The sequence below is a fragment of the Cetorhinus maximus genome, unplaced genomic scaffold (assembly GCF_964194155.1).
Source record: "Cetorhinus maximus unplaced genomic scaffold, sCetMax3.hap1.1 HAP1_SCAFFOLD_558, whole genome shotgun sequence".
In the NCBI taxonomy this organism is placed as follows: domain Eukaryota; kingdom Metazoa; phylum Chordata; class Chondrichthyes; order Lamniformes; family Cetorhinidae; genus Cetorhinus; species Cetorhinus maximus.
Genome location: NW_027596500.1, coordinates 54,478 through 74,198, shown reverse-complemented (window position 1 = coordinate 74,198; position 19,721 = coordinate 54,478). Strand labels below are relative to the sequence as shown.

General features: G+C 57.9%; 1 protein-coding gene across 1 annotated transcript in view; it reads left to right on the top strand.

Moving 5' to 3' along the window:
* Positions 1-19,721, top strand: part of srrm2 (serine/arginine repetitive matrix 2) — a 46,865-nt gene that overhangs the window by 14,044 nt on the left and 13,100 nt on the right. The window contains exons 4-14 of the mRNA XM_078535615.1: positions 4,519-4,680; positions 5,287-5,364; positions 6,375-6,437; positions 6,550-6,585; positions 8,647-8,697; positions 10,512-10,613; positions 11,112-11,343; positions 16,157-16,609; positions 16,699-17,175; positions 17,335-17,793; positions 18,610-18,857. Coding sequence (XP_078391741.1) covers positions 4,519-4,680; positions 5,287-5,364; positions 6,375-6,437; positions 6,550-6,585; positions 8,647-8,697; positions 10,512-10,613; positions 11,112-11,343; positions 16,157-16,609; positions 16,699-17,175; positions 17,335-17,793; positions 18,610-18,857 — 2,361 coding nt within the window. The remainder of the gene's footprint in view (positions 1-4,518; positions 4,681-5,286; positions 5,365-6,374; positions 6,438-6,549; positions 6,586-8,646; positions 8,698-10,511; positions 10,614-11,111; positions 11,344-16,156; positions 16,610-16,698; positions 17,176-17,334; positions 17,794-18,609; positions 18,858-19,721) is intronic.

Below are 19,721 nucleotides of genomic sequence, written 5' to 3'. Positions count from 1 at the left end.
TGAATGCTCTATTCAAAAAGTGCAAATGAACTCTACCTCTCTGTTTGCACCTCAAAACTAGTACATATCAAAGCACCCAGACCAGCTGGCTTTCATCCAATTAAGACACACCCACAGACTAAACCTCTATTCTAAAAGAAAAATATTTTCCAATAATATATACATTAATACCTTCATGACATATTAACTCCCCGCTGTCGCTCTCTAGAGGGCCAACACTCGTTTTACTTTTCCTTTTTAAATACCTGTAGAAACTCTTGCTGTCTATTTTTCCATTTCTAGCTAGCTTCCTTTCATACTCTTAATTTCTTTCTCCAGATTAACCATCTTGCCATTCTCTGCCGCTCTTTTATGTTCTGACCAATCATCTGCCCCGCCACGCATCTTTGCACAGTTATATGCTTTTTCCTTAAGTTTGACGCTTTCCTTAACTTCTTTAGTTAACCACAGATGGTGGGTTCTCCCCTTAGAATTTTTCTTTACAGTAGGAATATACTTATTCTGAGTTATCTGAAATACCCCCTTAAATGCCAGCCACTGCTTCTCTTTTGATCTATCCCCTAGCCTTGTATCCCAGTTCACTTCAGCTAGCTCAGCCCTCATCCCCACATAGTTGCCCTTATTTAAGTTTATGAAACTAGTTTTAGACCCACTCTTCTCCCTTTCAAACTGGATGTAAAATTCAATCATACTGTGGTCGCTGCTACCCAGGGGTGCCTTTACTCTGAGATCATTAATAAATCCTGCCACATTACACAATACCAAGTCTAATATAACCTGCTCTCTGGTTGGTTCCAGAACGTGATGCTCTTAAAAAGCATTCTATGAACTCTTCATCCAGGCTGCTATTTCGAATCTGATTTTTCCTGTTTATACGTGGATTAAAATCACCCATGATTATTGCTGTCCCTTTATCACAAGCACCCAATATTTCTTCTTATATACTTTGTCCGAAATTGTGATTGCTGTTGGGGGTGGGGGGGGGGGCTTGTAGACCACTCCCACTAGTGACTTCTTTCCCCTACTGGTTCTTCATCTCCACCTAAACTGATTCTACACCCTGATCTCCTGAACCAAGCTCATCTCTAACCATTGCACCAATGCCATCCTTGATTAACAGCGCTACCCCTCCAACTTTACCTAGCTTTCTGTTCTTCTTGAATATCACATACCCCTCAATATTCAGGACCCGGTCCTTACCATCCTGCAGTCACGTCTCCGTAATGGCTATCAGATCATATTTATTCACTTCAGTGTGCGCTATCAATTCATTTAACTTTGTGATGAATGCTTTACGCATTCGGATACAGAGCCTTTAGTTTTGTCTTTTTGTTATCTTTGTAAAATCTAGTCTTGACCATTGGGGTATTCTTAGGTTTTATCTCCCTGTCCCTTCCTGCTCAACTATGACCCTCATTTCCCATATTACTCTTTTGCTTTCTTGCCTTGAATCTACCCCTTGATCTGCCACATCGACCCAAGCTTGAACCCTCACCACTGCCTCGCTCCCACCCCCCCCCCCCCCCCCACCCCCACCCCACCCCTTTTAGTTCAAAACCCTCTCTACTTCTCTAGTTACGCGATTCGCAGGAACAGTGGTCCCAGCCCAGTTCAGATGTAGTCAGTCCCAATGGCACAGCCCCCACTTTCCTCATTACTCGAGCAAGTGCCCCACGAACAGGAACCCACTTCTCCCACACCCAGCGTTTGAGCCACGCATTCATTTCTCTCATCTTATTTACTCTATGCTAATGTTGCACGTGGCTCAGGTAATAATCCAAGAGGTTATTACCTTTGAGGTTCTGCTTCTTGATTGGTACCTAGCTCCTTGTACTGACTCTGCAGAACCTCTTTTCTTGTCCTGCCCAAGTCGTTGGTACCTACATGGACCACGACAACTGGATCCTCCCTATCCCACTGCAAGTTCCTCTCCAGCCCCTGAGCAGATGACCCGAACCCTGGCACCGGGCAGGCAACACAGCCGCCTGGACTCTCGCTCTTTGCTGCAGAGAACAGTGTCAATCCCCCCTCACTATACTGTCCCCTACTACCACTACATGCCTGTTTGCTCCCCCACCCCGCTTGAACGGCTTCCTGTACCATGGTGCCTCGGCCAACTTGCTCATCCACCTTGCAGACCTGGCTTTCGTCCACACAGGTTGTGAGCACCTCAAACCTGCTTGACAGCTGCAAAGTCTTGAGGCTCCTCTACTACTTGGTCCCATTACCTGCCTCACTCACGGTCACATCCTCCTCCCTCTCGCTGCTGACCCAGACAGAAGCGTGACCATCTTTTGGAATAAAGTGTCCAGGTACTTCTTGCCTCCACCCCCCCCTCCCCTTATGTTGCGCAGTGTCTGCAGTTCGGCCTCCAGCTCAATAACCCTGATCCGGAATTCCTCCAGCTGTCTGTGCTTTCTGCAGACGTGTTTGTGTCATGGATCGCCTTGGCACCCCAAACCCCCACATTCCACAGCTGCAACATAACATCTGTCCTGCCACTGTTACTTATTTATTTGGTTAACTTAATTTAATTATTCACTGAATTAACTTGGAATAATTACCATGTATACTACATCTGCTTCCCCTGTGCATTGAATTCCCATGTGAGCTTAATTCGCGACTCACTCACTCCGTCTCACGCCGGCCTCGTCGCCTGTCTCCTCGCGCGCCCCGTGCTGACCGTCCGGTTTGAAAAGCCTGTCTCTTTTGTAGACCCTCTGATTCTTGAGTGTTGTCGGAGCCGCGCTCACCCAGGCAAGTGGAGAGTATTCCATCACACTCCTGACTTCTGCCTTGTAGATGGTGGACAGGCTTTGGGGGCGTCAGGAGGTGAGTCACTTGCCACAGGATTCCCAGCCTCTGACCTGCTCTCGTAGCCGCAGTTATTTATAGGGCTGGTCCCAGTTCAGTTTCTGGTCAATGGTAACCAACCCTCCACCACACCCCCTCACCCCAGGATGTTGAGGATGGGGGGGAATTAAGCGATGGTAATGCCGTTGTGGGAGTGGGGGCGATGGTTAGAACCTCTCTGGCAAAAAGCTGGGAGGACTTGACAAAGCAAGGTCAGATTTTTATCACGGGTGTATAAAGTGTCGTTGCACCGATCGGAAAAATGAGAATGAATTTGGATTTCTTGCTTTCGGCGCACGTTGTGAATGGAGTTTGATGTTCGACATCACCATGTGCGATAATGAGAAGGCTTGAGTCTGATTACGATGGGTAGTTGTGTGTGATTTTAAAAAAAAGGTGGGGGGGTCGGGGCTGGCTGAGGCCATTCGGCCCTTTGAGCCAGCACTATCGTGGCTGATCTGCTTGTAACCTCAACTTCACATCCCCGCCTACCCCCCCCCCCGATGACCTCTTGTTAATCAAGAACCTACCTGGCTTCGTCTGAAAAATACTCACAAAGACTCTGCGTCCAGTGCCTTTTGAGGAAGAGAGCTCCAAAGACCCATTACGCTCCTGAGAGACAAAACAATTCTCACCTCCGTGTTAAATGGGTGACCCCTTGTTTTTAACAGTGACCCCCGCCCAGTTCTAGATTCTCCCACAAGAGGAAACATCCTCTCCACGTGGGGAGGATGTGTTTCCTCTTGTGGGAGAATCTAGAACTGGGCGGGGGTCACTGTTAAGAACAAGGGGTCGCCGATTTCCTGATTGAACTCCCAAAGGCCCTGGCTCTTAATTTTAACGTTTTGCCTTCTCGAACCAAATTGCCCTGCTTCTCCTCCCCCCCTCCCCATCACCTGAATAAGTAATTTCCCCTTATCTCCCCCTCCAGCCTCTATCGCCCTTTTAATCCTCACAATAAGATCCCTAACTTAAGAAAGGACTGGAGGCCGATCGATCAGAGGAGGTTCACTCGGCCGATTCCCGGCACGAATGAGGGGGGGTGGGGGTTTGTCTCGTGAGGAGAGGTTGAGCAGGTTGGGCCCTGTCCCCCATTGGAGTTTAGAAGAATGAGAGGCGATCTTATCGAGACAGATAAGATTCTGAGGGGGGTAGGGGCTCGACAGGGGTGGATGCTGGGAGGATGTTTCCCCCCTCGTGGAGGGGGCTATCTAGAACGAGGAGGGAAGGGGCACAGTTTCAGAATGAGGGGTCTCCCGTTGAAGACGGAGAGGAGGAGGAATGTCTTCTCTCAGAGGGTGGTCAGTCTGTGGGATTCTCTCCCCCAGTCCCAGAGAGCACCGGGGTCCGGGGCGTTGGATACACTCAAGGCCGAGCGAGGCGGGTTTCTGATCGATGAGGGGAGACGAGGGTTATGTGGAGGGGGGAGTGTGAGACAGACAGGAAAGCGGAGTGAAGGCCACAATCCGATCAGTCACGTCCTTAACTGAATGGAGGCGGCGGAGGCTCGAGGGTGCCGAATCGCCCGCTCCCGCACCTACTTCCGGCGGGATCGGCCCTCTGGTGTTTGCCGCGTCAGTGCGCGGCGCATGTGTGTGTGTGTGCGGAGCATGAGTGGGGGTTTCTCACGCCTGCCGTTTTCCACCCTCCCCCTCCCCCCCTCAGTGTCGGCGAGACTCACCAACTGGCCGAGGCCAACGAGAAGAAGAATGAGCGGCTGCGGGCGGCGTTCGGCATCAGCGACAGCTACGTGGACGGCAGCTCCTTCGACCCCAAGAGGCGCGCGCAAGAGGCGGCCGGCAAGAGTGAGCAGCAGAAGCAGCACAGGTAGGTGGAGCCGGCCGAGACTGCGGGGTCAAGTCACCCCCCTCGCCCGGGCGTGGCGAAGCGAGCCGCTCCACGCTGCAACCCAAGTGGTATTCAGCCCCCGGCCCGCGGTCGCAGAGCTGGGAACGCAAAGCCTGCGTTTGATTGCAATTCCCGCAATCGGACAGCACTCGCCGGACAATCCCGAGCGCGCCGAGAGTCGGCGCTCACGACGGATTTGAAGATTGTCAGTGGGGCCTCACTTAACGCGTGCTAGAAGCGACGCGTCGTCACATGCAGGGGCGTGCCCTCTGCCGACAGAAGGAACACGCCTGGGCTTTGCGCCACTTTCTGAACTGAAGTGGGGGGGCGGGGGGGGGGCTGCGGGGACAATCGTTCCCTGGCGCATTCTCCATGACAACGCCCACGACCAATCGGAGCCGGCTTGCCGACCCTTTTCTCGCGCGGTATAAATTGTTGTTCCCTCTGAAATTCGGCGTTCTTGCATCTGTCCTGATGAGTCCCAGATGAAAAGCTTTGACAGCATGTCTCTTTTTAAAAAAACGTGACTTAACCTCCCCCCCCCCACCTCTTTTTTTTTTTCCTCTTCCTTTTGGTTCTCCGCAGCACCATCCGCGAGGCCGTCCGGTCGCGATCCCCTTCGCCCAAAAGGAGGAAGAAGAAGAAAGCTCGGAGCCGGGGTCGGTGAGTCCAGATTCGTTGGTGGGGGTGGGGGGCGGTGCCGAGGGGAGCAATTGGTTCGGGAGGAGTGACGTGGGGTGGGGGGAAGGTTCAGCTGTGACCTGCACCTCAATCTGGTATCTTTTTAAAATTTTTTTGTTCATACCCCCCCCACCCCCCCTCCAGGCCCTGTTCTTGGCCTCCTAACCCCGACCCCTCCCGCCGCCCCCAAACAATCCCCTCACTCCGGGAGGCGCTGGTGGCGTGAGGACCCCAATCGTTTGGAGGACCCCTCCATACACTACTGAATATTGCTGAAAAGAGCTTTTCGTCAGCACTTGATGAACAATCCTGAGTGCGCCGCTAGCGATGCTTACCGAGCAGGCGAAAGAGAGCCATTCGAGGCCATGACGTGGCCCATTTATACTTGCGAGAAGCTTGGCATGTGAGGGACACGTTCCCCACAAACAAGAGGAATAGATTCAAACCTGCCGCATTTTTCGACTTCCCCGGGAGCTTGGCCAGCCTGTAGTGTTTCTGCCGTGCCTCTCTCAGCGGCAGCGCCTCGGCCCGTCAGAGTTAACCGTACCGACCCGTCGCCCACCCTTTCACTCCTGCGAACCTTTGAAATTTGGCACTCTTGCCTTTGTCCTGGCGCGTGCGAAAACGAAAAGCTCCAGCGACGCGTCTCTCCCTACCCGCCGCACTCGATGGCTCCTGAGCGAACTCGAGCGCGAGTACAAGGAGCGAATGAGCGCTCGCCGCCGACGCCGCCCTGTACCAGGCGGAGTCTGTATCTCTCCCGAGCGCCCTCCTGGCGGGGGGGCTGGGGGAACGGACGGGCAAAGGTCGGGGAGCCGATTTCGCCCTGGCGTCACGCCCCCTCCTCCCCCGGGCGTGAGCAGCCTGCCGACGCTCCCCTCCCAGTCATGGGGGGTGGGCCCTCATCCCCTGGAAGGCACCCCGCGCTGCATCCGCTCTGAACCCCCGGCTCTCCCGGAATTCTGACGCTGGCTTCTTTCTGGGCCCTGCAGGTCAGCGAGTCCGTCCGCCCGCTCCAAGGAGAAGAAGAAAAAAAGCTCCAAGAAGAAGAGCAGGTAGGAGCGGCGGCGCGTTGGGGAGGCTTTTCCGCCATCAGGCCGGGATCATGTAGACACCCAGCTCGCCTCCGGGCGCAGGTTTTAATCTCCCCCTCTCTTTGATTTGTAGGTCTCAGTCGAAGTCGAAAAGTAAAAAGAAACACAGGTAAGTGCAAGTTTATCCCATTGGTACAGACCAATGTAAACAGTAACCTCCACCGCCAGTGTTTAACCCATTGATACAGTCCACTGTAAACAGACACCCCCACCGCGAGTGTTTAACCCATTGATACAGTCCACTGTAAACAGACACCCCCACCGTGAGTGTTTAACCCATTGATACAGACCACTGTAAACAGTAACCTCCACCGCGAGTGTTTAACCCATTGATACAGACCACTGTAAACAGTAACCCCCACCGTGAGTGTTTAACCCATTGATACAGACCACTGTAAACAGTAACCCCCACCGTGAGTGTTTAACCCATTGATACAGACCACTGTAAATAGTAACCCCCACCCCGAGTGTTTAACGCATTGATACAGACCACTGTAAACAGTAACCCCCACCGTGAGTGTTTAACCCATTGATACAGACCACTGTAAACAGTAACCTCCACCGTGAGTGTTTAACCCATTGATACAGACCACTGTAAACAGTAACCCCCACCGTGAGTGTTTAACCCATTGATACAGACCACTGTAAACAGTAACCCCCACCGTGAGTGTTTAACCCATTGATACAGACCACTGTAAATAGTAACCCCCACCCCGAGTGTTTAACGCATTGATACAGACCACTGTAAACAGTAACCCCCAACCCGAGTGTTTAACCCATTGATACAGACCACTGTAAACAGTAACCTCCACCGCGAGTGTTTAACCCATTGATACAGACCACTGTAAACAGTGACCCCCATCGCGAGTGTTTAACCCATTGATACAGACCACTGTAAACAGTAACCCCCCACCGCGAGTGTTTAACCCATTGATACAGACCACTGTAAACAGTAACCTCCACCGTGAGTGTTTAACCCATTGATACAGACTACTGTAAACAGTAACCCCCCACCGCTAGTGTTTAACCCATTGATGCACACCTGTTGTAATCTTGCGGCCCAAAGGATGCACAGCAAGATTCGACAATCAGCAACACACGAACATCGGATAGAAAGATGACACAGCAGAAGGAGACTCATCCAGTCTTTCAGCACTAAGTCAGCACTTAGGTTGTGTTGTATAGTTAATCAGTTGTAGGGGCCGGAGGAGGTTACAGAGATAGGGAGGGTTGTAGGGGCTGGAGGAGGTTAAAGAGATGGGGTGGGTTGTAGGGGCTGGAGGTGGTTACAGAAATAGGGAGGGTTGTTGTGGCTGGAGGAGGTTACAGAAATAGGGAGGGTTGTAGGGGCTGAAGGAGGTTACAGAGATAGGAGGGTTGGAGGGGCTGGAGGAGGTTACAGAGATTGGGAGGTTTGTAGGGGCTGGAGGAGGTTACAGAGATAGGGAGGGTTGGAGGGGCTGGAGGAGGTTACAGAGATAGGGAGGTTTGTAGGGGCTGGAGGAGGTTACAGAAATAGGGTTGTAGGGGCTGGAGGAGGTTACAGAGATAGGGAGGGGTGTAGGGGCTGGAGGAGGTTACAGAGATAGGGAGGGGTGTAGGGACTGGAGGAGGTTACAGAGATAGGGAGGGTTGTCGGGGCTGGAGGAGGTTACAGAGATAGGGAGGGTTGTAGGGGCTGGAGGAGGTTACAGAGATAGGGAGGGTTGTAGGGTCTGGAGGAGGTTACAGAGATAGGGAGGGGGGAGTGAGGGCCATGGAGGGATTTGAAAACGAGGGTGTGAATTTGAAAATGGAGGGGTTGCCGGACCGCGAGCCAGTGTGGGGTCAGCGAGCGCAGTGGGTGACGGGTGAACGGGACTCGGTGCGAGTTCGGACACGGGGGGAGCAGCGGAGTTCGGGACGAGCTGAAGTTCACGGAGGGTGGAACGTGGGAGAGAGGCCGGGAGTGCGGCTGCAATAGTGGAGCCCGGAGGGGACGAGGGCGCGGACGAGGGTCTCTGCAGCCGATGAGTTGAGGCTGGGTCGAGGGAGAGGAAGATTGAGGTGGTGGGGGATGGGTTTGGGTGGGTGGCGGGGCTCGGGAATGGTGAGCTGTCGCCGTGCCCGTTGAGTGAAGGGGGACCCTCTCCGGATAACGTCCTGACTCTTCCCCCCTCCTCCTCGACAGGTCCACGAGCCCCAAGTCTAAACGCGGGACGAAGGAGAAGAAGAGAAAGAGGTGAGGCTTCTGAAGTTCCTCCGAGGGAGAACGGCCCGGCCCTGCCCCCACAAGACCCTGGCCTGGGGGGTGCTGACGGTGGGGGGAGGGCAAAGCTTTCACCCTGAAAGGAGCTCTGACAGCGGGAGGAATTCCCCGACCCCCCCCACCCCAACCAGCACCGAGTGCAAATTTGTGTCGTGGGGCAAAGCTCCCGGGTCTTGCGGGGACGACGTTACAACAGCCTTGCAGGAGCTCCAGCGGAGCTGCGGCTTTTTTTGTACCCTTTCACGAGCTGTGGGCATCGCTGGCCGGGCCCAGCGTTTATCACCCGTCCCTAATCGCCCCCTCGAGAAGGCGGTGGGTGAGCCGCCTTCTTGAGCCGCTGCAGTGCCCGTGTGGTGTAGGTACACCCACAGCGCTGTTAGGGAGGGAGTTCCAGGATTTTGTCCCCTGTGTGGTGTAGGTACACCCACGGTGCTGTTAGGGAGGGAGTTCCAGGATTTTGTCCCCGTGTGGTGTAGGTACACCCACGGCGCTGTTAGGGAGGGAGTTCCAGGATTTTGTCTAGGTACACCCACGGCGCTGTTAGGGAGGGAGTTCCAGGATTTTGTCCGTGTGGTGTAGGTACACCCACGGCGCTGTTAGGGAGGGAGTTCCAGGATTTTGTCCCCATGTGGTGTAGGTACACCCACGGCGCTGTTAGGGAGGGAGTTCCAGGATTTTGTCCCCCTGTGTGGTGTAGGTACACCCACAGCGCTGTTAGGGAGGGAGTTCCAGGATTTTGTCCCCGTGTGGTGTAGGTACACCCACAGCGCTGTTAGGGAGGGAGTTCCAGGATTTTGTCCCGTGTGTGGTGTAGGTACACCCACGGCGCTGTTAGGGAGGGAGTTCCAGGATTTTGTCCCCTGTGTGGTGTAGGTACACCCACGGCGCTGTTAGGGAGGGAGTTCCAGGATTTTGTCCGTGTGGTGTAGGTACACCCACGGCGCTGTTAGGGAGGGAGTTCCAGGATTTTGTCCCCATGTGGTGTAGGTACACCCATGGCGCTGTTAGGGAGGGAGTTCCAGGATTTTGTCCCCGTGTGGTGTAGGTACACCCACAGCGCTGTTAGGGAGGGAGTTCCAGGATTTTGTCCCCATGTGGTGTAGGTACACCCACGGCGCTGTTAGGGAGGGAGTTCCGGGATTTTGACCCCAGCAGCAGTGAAAGAACGGCCGATATATTTCCAAGTCGGGATGGGTGAGGGGCTCGGAGGGGAACTTCCAGGTGGTGGGTGTTCCCCATGTGTCTACTGCCCTCGTCCTTCTAGACGGTAGAGGTGGTGGGTTTGGGCGGCGCTGTCGAAGGAGCCTTGGCGAGTTGCTGCAGTGCATCTTGTAGATGGTACACACGCTGCTGCTACTGTGCGTCGGTGGTGGTGGAGGGAGTGAATGTTTCTGGATGGGGTGCCGATCGAGCGGGGGCTGCTTTGTCCTGGACGGTGTCGAGCTTCTCGAGTGTTGTGGGAGCCGCACTCATCCCGGCAAATGGGGAGTATCCCATCACACTCCTGACTTGTGCCTTGTAGATGGTGGACAGGCTTTGGGGAGTCAGGAGGTGAGTTACTCTCCGCAGGATTCCCAGCCTCTGACCTGCTCTTGTAGCCACAGTATTTATCTGGCTGGTCCCAGTTCAGTTTCTGGTCAATGGTGAACCCCCAGGATGTTGATAGTGGTGGGGGATTCAGCGATGGCGATGCCGTTGAGCGTCACTGGGGGAGAGATGGCTGGTACAGTTCCGTTCCGGCGAAAAGCCTTTCAGATCTAACCTGTGAATCCTTTGCCCCCACTCAGGAGCCCCAGCCACTCGCCCCCTCGCAAGCACCGGAGGGCGCGCAGCTCCTCCACCTCGCAGAATTCCTCCTCCTCTCGGAGTTCCTCGCTGTCACGGAGCAGGTGAGCTGTGCGATTCCGCTGGTCGCGTGAACCCCACCCCTCCCTCCCCACTGTCGCTCCGCTCCCGCGCGCTCTCTGTAACGCGAATGGGTTCGGCGCTGCCTGGCGTTGGACTGACCATGCCAGTCGGGGTGGGGGGTTGGGGTTTAGGTTGCGCCCCTTCCAAACAAGAGGAGGCCGCCTGCCTCTCCCGGCCTGACCCTCGGTGTTAGCCCCTCTCGTTCCCCACCGCACACCTCCCCGACGCTGCGGGCATCGAGGGAACCCGGCTCCCTCCTCCCTCACCCACTGCTTCCCCCCCCCCAGCCAATTCCCCGAGTCTCGTGCTCACCGGTTACCAAGAGACGGGCGCTGGTGGGGGGGGCGCGGCGGGGGTGGGGGGTGAATGGCTTTGAGCCTTTTCCTCACAGCGGCGCTGCTCCCATCCCTCACCTCAACCTCAACCTCAACCTCGTTTTTATTTTTTCCTGACCCCCCCCCACCCCCTGTTTTCTGCAGGTCCAGGAGCCCGAAGGTAGCGCCCGCAGCCCCCCCTCCCGCCACCAGGGGCAGCCCCTCGCCACGGCCGGCCGCGAGGTCAGAGGGCGACGGTCGGACGGCGGAGGCCGCGGCGGCACGCAAGCCCTCGCCAACCCGGGGCCCCTCCCCAGCCTCGCCGGAGAGGCCCGGCCCGAGGGCCAGGAGCGCCAGCGGCAGCCCCGGCCAGGACGCCAGCAGGAACAAACGGGAGGTGGGTGATGGGAGACTGGGCATGGGGATGTGGGAGGGGGGCTACATGGGTGGGGAGAGTCAGCGATAGGGGGAGAGTGTACATGGGGATGTGGGAGGGGATTAAATGGGTGAGTAGAGTAAGTGATAGGGGGAGAGTGTACATGGGGATGTGGGAGGGGGATTAAATGGGTGGGTAGAGTCAGCGATAGGGGGAGAGTGTACATGGGGATGTGGGAGGGGATTAAATGGGTGGGTAGAGTCAGTGATAGGGGGAGAGTGTACATGGGGGTGTGGGAGGGGGATTAAATGGGTGGGTAGAGTCAGTGATAGGGGGAGAGTGTACGTGGGGGTGTGGGAGGGGGATTAAATGGGTGGGTAGAGTCAGTGATAGGGGGACAGTGTACATGGGGATGTGGGAGGGGATTAAATGGGTGGGGAGAGTCAGTGATAAGGGGAGAGTGTACATGGGGATGTGGGAGGGGCTTAAATGGGTGGGTAGAGTCAGTGATAAGGGGAGAGTGTACATGGGGGTGTGGGAGGGGATTAAATGGGTGGGTAGAGTCAGTGATAGGGGGAGAGTGTACATGGGGATGTGGGAGGGGCTTAAATGGGTGGGTAGAGTCAGTGCTAGGGGGAGAGTGTACATGGGGGTGTGGGAGGGGATTAAATGGGTGGGTAGAGTCAGTGCTAGGGGGAGAGTGTACATGGGGATGTGGGAGGGGCTTAAATGGGTGGGTAGAGTCAGTGCTAGGGGGAGAGTGTACATGGGGGTGTGGGAGGGGATTAAATGGGTGGGTAGAGTCAGTGCTAGGGGGAGAGTGTACATGGGGATGTGGGAGGGGATTAAATGGGTGGGTAGAGTCAGTGATAGGGGGAGAGTGTACATGGGGATGTGGGAGGGGATTAAATGGGTGGGTAGAGTCAGTTCTAGGGGGAGAGTGTACATGGGGATGTTGTAGGGCCTTGAGGTTACAGAGATACGGAGGGTTGTAGGGGCTGGAGGAGGTTATAGAGATAAATAGGGTTGTAGGGGCTGGAGGAGGTTACAGAGACAGGGAGGGTTGCAGGGGCTGGAGGAGGTTACAGAGATAGGGAGGGGTGTAGGGACTGGAGGTTATAGAGATAGGTAGGGTTGTAGGGGGCTGGAGGAGGTTACAGAGACAGGGAGGGTTGCAGGGGCTGGAGGAGGTTACAGAGATAGGGAGGGTTGTAGGGGGCTGGAGGAGGTTACTGAGATAGGGAGGGTTGTAGGGGCTGGAGGAGGTTACAGAGATAGGGAGGGGTGTAGGGGGCTGGAGGAGGTTACAGAGATAGGGAGGGGTGTAGGGGCTGGAGGAGGTTACAGAGACAGGGAGGGTTGCAGGGGCTGGAGGAGGTTACAGAGACAGGGAGGGTTGTAGGGGCTGGAGGAGGTTACAGAGATAGGGAGGGTTGTCGGGGACTGGAGGAGGTTACGGAGATAGGGAGGGGGGAGTGAGGGATTTGAAAACGAGGGTGAGGATTTGAAAATGGAGGGGTTGCCGGGGACCGGGAGCCAGTGTGGGGTCAGCGAGATACAGGGGGTGACGGGTGAAGGGGACTCGGTGCGAGTTCGGACACGGTGTGGGGGCAGCAGTGGAGTTTGGGACTGGTCGAGTCCGGGGGGGGGGGAGCGAAGGGGCGGATGAGGGCTTCTGCAGCTGATGAGCCGAGGCAGGATGGCAGGTTTCCTTGGCTGAAGTGGTTGAGGTGGATCGGTCGGGCCTCCCTTTTTCTGGTGACAATCCGACTGGTGAGGTCCAGTCCCCAACTCCAGCTCGAAAACCCCAGGCTGGCAGCGTCGAAGGACGGTCCCCTGGACAAGGCGTTGAACCCGGTGGGCCCCTTCTCCCCCCCTCTCGGGGCGGGCTGGTGCCATCACATGGCCGCTGTTTCCAACCAGGGGGACGTGAGGGTGTGAGATTTGTCCTCACCGTTAACCCTGGGGGGTCAATCGTTAAGAGAGTTGTTAACGGTGCAGGACGAGGCCATTCGACCCGTCGTGTGCTGCACCGGCCCCTCCGGACAAGCCTGGTGACTCCCTGCCTCTCTCCTGCCTTTTCTCACCCCCTGCCCCCCGTCACGTTATTCCTGTTCCATCGTCTCATTGTCCTCTTGAATTGCCACGATCGAACCTGCCTCCGCCAGCGCTCCCAGGCAGCGCGTTCCAGACCCCCAACCACTCACTGCGTGAAAAAAGCTTTTGCCTCTTTTGCGAATCACTTGAAACCTGCGCCGCCCCCCCCCTGTCGTTTTCGATCCTTTTGCGAACAGAGGTGTTCCCCCTACCTACTCTGTTCCCCCACCCCCCTCCCCCACCATGATTTTGAGCACCAATGGGAACAGTTTCTCCCGATCCATTCTGTCCCACCAGACCCCCTCGTGATTTTTGAACACCTCTTATCAAATCTCTTCTTAGCCGCCTCCTCTCCGAGGAGAACACTCCCAACTTCTCCAATCTGTCTTCATAACTGAAGCTCCTCATCCCTGGAACCATTCTCGTCAATCTTTTCCTCTCTCTCTCTCTCTCTCTCTCTCTCTCTCTCTCTCTCTCTCTCTCTCTGTCTCTCTCTGTCTCTCTCTCTCTGTCTGTCTCTCTCTCTCTGTCTCTCTCTCTGTCTCTCTCTCTCTCTCTGTCTCTCTCTCTCTGTCTCTCTCTCTCTGTCTCTCTCTCTCTGTCTCTCTCTCCCTCTCTTTCTCTGTCTCTCTTTGTCTCTCTCTCTGTCTCTCTGTCTCTCTCTGTCTCTCTCTGTCTCTCTCTGTCTCTCTCTCTCTCTCTGTCTCTCTCTGTCTCTCTCTCTCTGTCTCTCTCTCTCTGTCTCTGTCTGTCTCTGTCTCTCTGTCTGTCTCTCTCTCTGTCTCTGTCTCTCTCTCTGTCTCTGTCTCTCTCTCTGTCTCTGTCTCTCTCTCTCTGTCTCTCTCTCTTTCTCTCTGTGTCTCTCTCTCTTTCTCTCTCTCTCTCTCCAATTCCTTCACATCCTTCCTAAAGTGTGGAGCCCAGAACTGGACACAATTACTCCAGCTGAGGTCTAACTAGTGTCTTATACAAGTTCGACATAACCTCCCTGCTTTAGTACTCTGCGCCCCTATGAATAAAGCCCAGGATACTGTCTGCTTTATTAACCGCTCTCTCAACCTGTCCTGCCCCCTTCAACGATCTATGCCCACACACACCCAGGTCCCTCTGCCCTTGCACACCCTTTAGAGTTGCACCTCTCGTTTTACATTGTTTCCCCATGTTCTTCCTACCAAAATGAATCACCTCTCACTTCTCTGTGTTGAACTCCATCTGCGTCGCTGTGTCGAATGCCTTTTGGAAGTCCATGTACATCACATCAACAGCGTTACCCTCATCAACCCTCTCTGTACCTGTTCAAAACAAAAACCTGCCAGTAAGTTAGCCTTGCTGGCTCTTCCTGACCAACCCGCGTTTTTCCATGTGGCTGTTAATTCTATCCCGAATAATTGTTTCTAGAAGTTTCCCCCCATCTCCGAAGTTACAGATGACAGGCTGGCCTGCAATTGCTGGGCTTATCCTTACAACCTTTTTTGAACAAGGGCATAATGTTTGCAATTCTCTTGCCCTCTGGCACCTCCCCGAGTCTAGGGGACGTTTGAAGGATTATGGCCAGTGTCCTTGCAATCTCCGCTCTCACTTCCTTCAATACCCGTGGCTGCATCTCATCTGGTCCCGGTGCTTTGTCAACTCTTCCCCCATCAGTTTTGAACCCTTCTAGTGCCAGAGTTTCCTCCTCTTGTCACCGTGGCCTGGGTAGCATCTGCTTCCTTGGCAAAGGCTGATGCAAGGTATTCATTTCACACCCCGGCCTCCATCTGTAAATCCCCCCAATCAATTAGAAACAGGAGTAGGGGTGGGCCACTCGGCCCCTCTCGATACTCCTCTCCCATTCGATAAGATCATGGCTGACCTGATTGTGGCCTTGACTCCACCTTCCTTTCTGCTCCCCCACCCCCATAACCCTCGACTCCCCTCGTCGATCAGAAACCCGCCTCACTCGGCCTTGAGTGTATCCAACTGCTCTCTGGGGTGGGGCAGAGAGACTGACCACCCTCTGAGAGAAGAAATTCCTCCTCCTCTCCGTCTTCAACCCCTCATTCTGAAACTGTGCCCCCCTCCTCGTTCTAGATTCCCCCCGCCACACGAAGAGGGGGAAACATCCTCCCAGCATCCACCCCTGTCGAGCCCCCTACCCCCCTCCGAATCTTATCTGTCTCGATAAGATCGCCTCTCATTCTTCTAAACTCCAATGGGGAACAGGGCCCAACCTGCTCAACCTCTCCTCACGAGACAAACCCCCCCTTCGTCCAGGAATCGGTCCGAGTGTGGCTTCTCTGAACGGCCTCCAGCGCGAGTCTGTCCCTCCTTAAGTCAGGAGACCGAAACTGTCCGCAGTGCCGCAGGAGCGGGTCTCACCGACGCCCTGGACCGTCGGAGCGAGACTTCCCCACTTTTCCTACTCCATCCCCCCCTCGCAATGAAGGACGATGTTCCTCTCGCCTTCCCCGATCACTCGCTGCATCTGCACACCAACTTTTTTTTTGGGATTCACGTGGGAGGAGAGTCGGGGCAGTGGGGGTTGGGTTGGTTGGGGGGGTCAGTGGAAGGCTGCGAGTGGAGGAAAGCAGAGATGTAGAGCGGGAGGAGGTAGGTTACAGAGATGGGGGAAGGGCTGTGAATGGGCGGGATGAGGATTTTTAACGGGAGACGGGTTTGTCGAGGACGTTTGAAGGGGGCAGGCGACCTCCGCCAGCGAGTGTTGAAAGCCTATTTTTCTGCCTGTTGTGTCTTCCAGAGCTCGGTGGACGCCTCGCCGGTTCAGAGGTCACGGCAGCAGTTGGCGTCGCTCTCGCCGGCCAGGCCAAGCGAGCGGACCTCCTCCCGTTGGACCGAGAGGAGGGGGTCCCGCTCGCCGGCCCCCGGCCGGGCCTCGGCAGAGCCGGGGGGCAGGGGCGGGAGGCCCTCCCGGGAGAGGAGCCGGGGCTCGCCCCACCCTCCCCCCGCCCGGGGGCCCAGGCGCTCGCCCGCCAAGCCGGCCAGGAGCCCGCCGGGGAGAGAGGCCGCGTCGCCCGGCTTCCCCCGCTCGCCCTCCCGGGGGGCCCGGCACGACAGGAGCCCACCCCCGTCCCGCGGCAGGCAGTCGCCCAGGAGGGGCGGCGGAGGGGGAGGCGCCTCCTCTCCCCGGCGCGGGCGCTCTCCACCCAGACGGGAGAGACACAGCAAGGCGGCATCACCGCCGAGCCGGAGCGTGACACCGAGGCGTGAGGGGTCATCGCCGAGGCAAGCCAAGGCGGCGAGGAGGAGCGCCTCTCCCAGGCGCGAGACGCCGACGTCCAGGCGGGGGCGGTCGCCGCCGCCGAGGCACATCAAAGCGTCGCCAGTGAGGAGCCAGTCGCCAAGGCGCCAGAGGTCGCCGCCCCGGAAGGGGAGGTCGTCACCGAGGAGGAGCGAGTCGCCGAGGAGGGACAGGTCATCGTCGGGGCAGAACAAGGCGTCGCCGAGGCGGAGCCTGTCACCCAGGCGCGAGAGGTCCTCGCCGTGGAGGGGGAGGTCGTCGCCGAGGAGGAGCGCGTCGCCGAGGCGCCAGAGGTCATCGCCGAGGAGGGGGAGGTCATCGCCGAGGAGGAGCGCGTCGCCGAGGTCCAAGAGGTCTTCCCCTTGGCGAGGGAGGTCATCACCGAGGCAAACGAAGGCGTCGCCGAGGGGGAGCGCGTCGCCCAGGCACCAGAGGTCACCGTTCAGGTCCAAGAGGTCGTCGTCAAGGCAGAGCAAGGCACCGCGAAAGGGGAGCGAGTCGCCAAGACCCGAGAGGCCGTCGTTAAGGCAGACTAAAGCATCGCCAAGGAGGAGCAAGTCACCCAGGCGCCAGAGGTCATCGCCAAGGCGTGAGAGGTCAGCGCCGAGGGCAGAGAAGTCGCCACCGAGGAGGAGCGCGTCGCCAAGACGCCAAAGGTCATCGCCAAGGCGTGAGAGGTCAGCGCCGAGGACAGAGAAGTCGCCGGCAAGGAGGAGCGCGTCACCGAGGCACCAGCGGTCACCGCCAAGGACAGAGAAGTCGCCGCTGAGGAGGAGTGTGTCGCCAAGGCGCCAGAGGTCGTCATCGAGGACAGAGAGGTCACCACCAAGGAGGAGTGTGTCGCCCAGGCGCCAGAGGCCGTCGCCAAGGGCCGAGAGGTCATCGCCAAGGAGGAGTGTGTCGCCAAGGCGCCAGAGGTCATCGCCAAGGAGAAGCGTGTCACCCAAGCGCCAGAGGTCGTCATCAAGAACAGAGAGGTCATCACCAAGGAGGAGTGTGTCGCCCAGGCGCCAGAGGCCGTCGCCAAGGGCCGAGAGGTCATCGCCAAGGAGGAGTGTGTCGCCAAGGCGCCAGAGGTCATCGCCGAGGAGAAGCGTGTCACCCAGGCACCAGAGGTCATCGCCAAGGACAGAGGGGTCGTCACCAACCAGGAGCATATCGCCAAGACAGGATAGGTCATCGCCAAGGACGGAGAGTTCATCGCCGCGGAGGAGCGTGTCGCCAAGGCAGAACAAGGCATCACGGAAGGGGAGCGAGTCGCCAAGGGCCGAGAGGCTGTTGTTAAGGCAGACTAAAGCGTCGCCAAGGGGGAGCAAGTCACCCAGACGCCAGAGGTCATCGCCAAGGCGCGAGAGGTCACTGTCGAGGCAGAATAAGGCATCGCCAAGGAGGAGCAAGTCGCCAAGGCAGGAGGGGTCGTCGCCAAGGCCGACCAAAGCGTCGCCGGGGGGGAGTGCATCGCCAAGGCGCGAGAGGTCGTCGTCGAGGCAGAATAAGGCGTCGCCGAGGAAGAGCGAGTCACCAAGGTGTGAAGGGTCGTCGCCAAGGAGGAGCGAGTCACCGCGGTGTCAGAGGTCATCGCCAGAGCGTACCCACCACTCACCGCCCAACCTGGAAAGGTTATCGCCGCGGGGAGGGGCGTCGCCCGCCCGGCACAGCAAGAGCCCGCCGGGGGAAAAGGAGGGGCCCCCGCAGCCCCAGCCCGAGGCCCGGCCTGCGCCAGGGCAGGAGCAGCCGCCGCCCGGCGGGAGTGGGAGCCCCGCGTCGCCGCAGGAGCGGAGGAGCCCGTCCAGCAGCAGCAACAGCCGCCCGCCGTCGCCCGGAGAGCAGAGGGCAGAGCCAGGCGGCGGGGGGGCCACTTCCCCCGGCCGGCCGGCGGCCGAGGGGGGCAAGAGGCACGAGGAGGGGCCGTCGCCCCAGGCGAGGACCCCGCCCGTCCGGCTGGCTGACCCCCCGTCCCCCACCGCCGCCGCCGCCGCCGCCTCCGCCAACGCACCCCCTCCGCATCCAAGTCCCCCCCGCCCTCCCGCTCCCCCTCCCCCGCCCCCGCCAGGGCGGCAGAGCAGGAACCCGCCCGCCGGCCCTCCCCTCCCAGCCAGCGACGCCGAGCCTCCCGCTCCCCCTCCAGCTCCAGCTCGTCCGACTCGCCGAGCAGCCACTCGCCGACGCCTCCGAGGGAGCGAGACGAACGCAAGGATCGGTGAGTGAAAGGGCCAACCGAGGGCGGCGGGGGTGGGGGCGGGGTGGGGGGGTGGAGTGCCGGGGCGTTTAACCCTCCGGGAGGCTGTGTCCACGGGAGATGGGGCGTAGCGGAGTGGGGGAGGGGGAACGAACCCCACCCAACGTTCGGGAGACGTGGCGACGATGGAGTTTGGACTGAAAACTTTCTCTTTTCTTCCCTCCACCATCCCCCACCCCACCCCGCCTCTGTGTCTGTGCCTCGCTCTGTCTTTGTGTCTCTGGCTTGCTCTCTCTCTCTCTCTGCCGCGCGCGCTCTCTCTCTCTCTCTCTGCCGCACGCGCTCTCTCTCTCTCACTCTCTCTGCCACGCGCTCTCTCTCTCTCTGCCGCGCGCTCCCTCTCTCTGCCGCGCGCTCTCTCTCTCTGCCGCGCGCTCTCGCTCTCTGCCGCGCACTCTCTCTATCGCGCGCGCTCTCTCTCTCTCTGCCTTGTGCTCTCTGCCGCGCACTCTCTCTCTCTGCCGCGCGCTCTCTTTCTCTCTGTCGCGCGCTCTCTCTCTCTGTTGCGCGCTCTCTCTCTCTGTCGCGTGCTCTCTCTCTCTGTCGCGCGCTCTCTCTCTCTGAGGCACGCTCTCTCTCTGCCGCGCGCGCTCTCTCTGCCACGCGCTCTCTCTCTCTGCCGCGCGCTCTCTCTCTGCCGCACGCTCTCTCTCTCTGCCGCGCGCTCTCTCTGCCGCGCGCTCTCTCTCTGCCGCGCGCTCTCTCTCTGCCGCGCTCTCTCTCTCTGCCGTGCGCGCTCTCTCTCTGCCACGCGCTCTCTCTCTCTCTGCCGCGCGCTCTGCTGCGCGCTCTCTGCCGCATGCTCTCTCTGTGCCGCGCGCTCTC